Below are 3,273 nucleotides of genomic sequence, written 5' to 3'. Positions count from 1 at the left end.
GTGGTGGGCCCAGGCGTCGGGGTGGAGCCGCCGCCGACGGCGACGTGCTCTCCTCCTCCTCGTCGAGGTGGAGCGGCCGGTGCAGGGAGGCAGGACCGCCCCGAGTCTTCTTCCCCAGTGAGCCCATCCTGTGCCTTCCCGTGGCGGAGTTGGCCCTCAAGGCAGCGGGCCGGCGCTCCCCCACGCGCGCTCGCCTACTTGGCGGCAGGTCGGAGGTTGGCCACACGGCAACAGTGCCGGCGCTCCCCCACGTGCTCGCCCGCGCAGCGGCCGGCCGAAGGTCACCCACGCAGCGGTGGGCCAAAGCTCCCCCGTGCAGTCGCCCGAGCTTGCCCGCGTGCTCGGGCCGGATCTGGCCCACGCCCTCTTCCCCGGCGAGCTCGATCGCGGTGGCTCCCTATTCTCCGGCAAGCTCGTCAGCGGGGAGGGGGACGAGCGGCACATGCAGAGAGGCGGGGAGGGAGACGAGCGGACCTCGATGGAGAGGGAGACGGGCGGACCTCGGGGGCTCCTCCTTTGCCTTCTGGCGAATGGAAAACAAAGTTTTTGGGTCGGTGATCCATTTGCTGTGCACAACCTAAATCGTGGAATAGGTCGCCGTTTTGCCTACTCGTTGTTGGAGTCAGTCAAGCCCTCACCGATCCCCGGCCGTGCCGCTGCTCCTCCGCCGCCGCCTCGCCACCACTCGCTCCGTGGCCACAGCGCGGGACTGCGTCATAGCCAGAGCTCGTCCAACTCTCTGAGTCCATGCGGCAGGCCGCCTCGCTCCTTGCGGACGATGACCCCTCTAACGAGACCGCCTCGCGCCGCCCCTCCACCTTTCTCAACGCCGTCGCGCTCGGCAACGTCGTAAGTGCCCACCACCCGCCGCGCGAGCTCGAACCCCGTCGCAGCCCCCGCCTTCCGATCTGACTCAATCCTTTGTGCGCCCTTTCCGTGCAGGGAGCTGGCAAGTCGGCTGTGCTGAACAGCCTCATCGGGCACCCTGTGCTGGTGAGTGCGTCACGCTTAACTCGTTCTCTTCTGCTGTGAGCATTCGCTTACGTGATACTGTGGTTGATGTGGTGTTGCAGCCCACCGGGGAGAACGGCGCGACGCGGGCGCCGATAGTTGTCGACCTGGCGAGGGATCCGGGGCTCAGCAGCAAGTCCATCGTCCTACAGATCGACAGCAAGTCGCAGCAGGTGTCGGCAAGTGAGTGAGATCTCACCTCGCGTAGTTAGATCTGGCAATGGGCGCGGTTGGTCGTTTTATTGAGTTTGGTGGCCTTTTTTTGGTTTGTGGTGTGGCCTGCAGGTGCACTCCGTCATTCACTGCAGGATAGGCTTAGCAAAGGGGCATCCAGTGGATCTGGGAGAAGCCGAAGCGATGAGATTTACCTTAAGTTGCGTACAAGTACAGGTGTGTTGTTGGATTGTACTTTTCTCTTGTAATTGGGGAATGTTGCTAATTCGGTAACAAGCTGGATAATTGGGCATGCTTTAGGGGCAATGTTGCTAAGGATCTGGAACGTTTTCAAACTTAGGTACATCAAGATTGATCTCCAGTAGGTTAGGTTCGATCCAAAGTCCAACTGAATTAATAAGCAATTACAGAATCAAATTAGATGAAACTTTTTTCTTCAACCTTAGAAATAAGAGAACTTCCTGTTTTATTAGTATTATATATTTTAGTTTGATGTTAGTGAATTTTCAGGCCTTTAATATGTCACAGGTCATTAGTGACAATTAGGGTGGAGGTGGATGTAGAATATATGTCGGAGAAGGCCGATAAGAAGGATGGAGGTCTCTCCAATAAGAAGAAGAAGCTGGAGTGCAGGATGAAGATCGTAGACCTCAAACAGATATGCAACATACCTGACGTCATAGAGGTGCACTCTTCATTCTAATCAAGTGACCCCGCTGTTAGCAATTTCATTTTTGCTGATAAAAAACCACTATGTATAGATCATCTATCTTCATCTCATTTTTTTAAGAACCGAATCAAGTGTTATTAAATAGCACAATTGTGTTTGTTCTGGATGTCCTGTCTATGTATTTGGATAGACAGTTGACTCGCCAATTTTTTCTCGCCAATGTTGCAGATCAGTAGATGCTTGAGAGGGAAATTGGTCGTCTTAGAACATTGTTCCAGCAGCAGCAGCAACAACATGTACCACAGCTGCAGGCTTCTACCCATAGCCGTAGTAACAGCAGACCTGGATTCACAATTTGCAAACCTGTCTCTGAAACACAGCGATCCCAGTCAGGGCGCGATGCTGTCTCTGGCCTTTGCATTTAAGATTCCTTTGTTCCAGCCTTTGGTTCTATGAGCTTCGCAAAACTTGCTATCCCCTTTGTGCCACTCTTTGTGGTTGTTAGTAGCTACAGCACAGGTGAACCGTGAATTTCATCCCGTGGTGAATAAAGCTGTAATACTGTGGATCTGGTCCTTAGTTCTTTCATAATGTGCACTTGACGGTCATCCTTAGCTTCTGTCTATTGTTTGCAGATTATATAAAATGTTGATCAATTTTAGTAGCGTTGTGTGAGCTTGTCTATTTTTTTTTATGAGTGAGAAATGACCAATCTCTGCGAGATAGTGAATTTGTATTTGTTTCATCACTTGTTTATTTTTGGTTTTTTATTTATAATAGTTTTATTATTTATTTTTTCTAGACGTCACCGTAGGGCAATATACTAGTATAGAGTAATACACTAATGTGTATTAACCGTCGGATCACCAATATTAATCCCCCATGTTTCGGTGGATCCCCAAGTCTCAGTAGACGGCGACTCTTGACAGCGTTTATGTGTCGGTGATGCAATTACGCGGCACGTGGGACAGTCCGTTACTAAAGGCATTCTCTGATCAGTACCCATCTTTTCCCCTTTTGCGTGCCGTTTCCATCGCCGTTCGCCCCCTCTCAGCACCACCCACCTTGTGCCACCTCCCCCTCCTCCCTCCACCCACCCTTCCCCCCACACACCAAAACCTCTTGCCAGATCCTTCCGCAACGTGGGGATCTACTGCGTCGTTGAAAGGTCCTAATGGCTAGAGGGGGGTGAATAGCCTATTAAAAATTCTACAACAACACTTAACAAACCGGTTAGACAATTATGAGGCGAAGCGAGTGTTGCGCTAGCCTACTAAAAATACAAGCCACCTACCATAATTCTAGTTTATGTAGTTTTTATCCACACAATAACTATATCACTACACTAAGTTAGTGTGCTCTCAAAAGCTAACTAAAGAGCCACACTAACCAAACTAACAATTTCTCACAACTAGCTA

At 51.2% G+C, this 3,273-nt stretch overlaps 1 protein-coding gene across 2 annotated transcripts; it reads left to right on the top strand.

Moving 5' to 3' along the window:
• The first annotated feature begins 563 nt into the window (after positions 1-563).
• Positions 564-2,507, top strand: LOC136546239 (dynamin-2B-like). Of its 2 annotated transcripts, none has more exons than XM_066538203.1 (6): positions 564-849; positions 943-993; positions 1,074-1,194; positions 1,297-1,401; positions 1,696-1,870; positions 2,084-2,507. In XM_066538203.1, the coding sequence occupies exons 1-5, from the start codon at positions 748-750 to the stop codon at positions 1,701-1,703; spliced, it is 387 nt and encodes a 128-aa protein (XP_066394300.1). In that variant the 5' UTR covers positions 564-747; the 3' UTR covers positions 1,704-1,870; positions 2,084-2,507. The 2 variants fall into 2 exon arrangements, with proteins under 2 accessions (XP_066394300.1, XP_066394299.1); XM_066538202.1 differs by having other exon boundaries at positions 1,714-1,870; positions 2,084-2,505.
• Positions 2,508-3,273: the final 766 nt, after the last annotated feature.

The sequence above is a fragment of the Miscanthus floridulus genome, chromosome 3 (genome assembly GCF_019320115.1).
Source record: "Miscanthus floridulus cultivar M001 chromosome 3, ASM1932011v1, whole genome shotgun sequence".
NCBI lineage: Eukaryota > Viridiplantae > Streptophyta > Magnoliopsida > Poales > Poaceae > Miscanthus > Miscanthus floridulus.
Note: the sequence above shows the minus strand (reverse complement) of the source record. Positions and strands in the feature narration are given on the sequence as shown.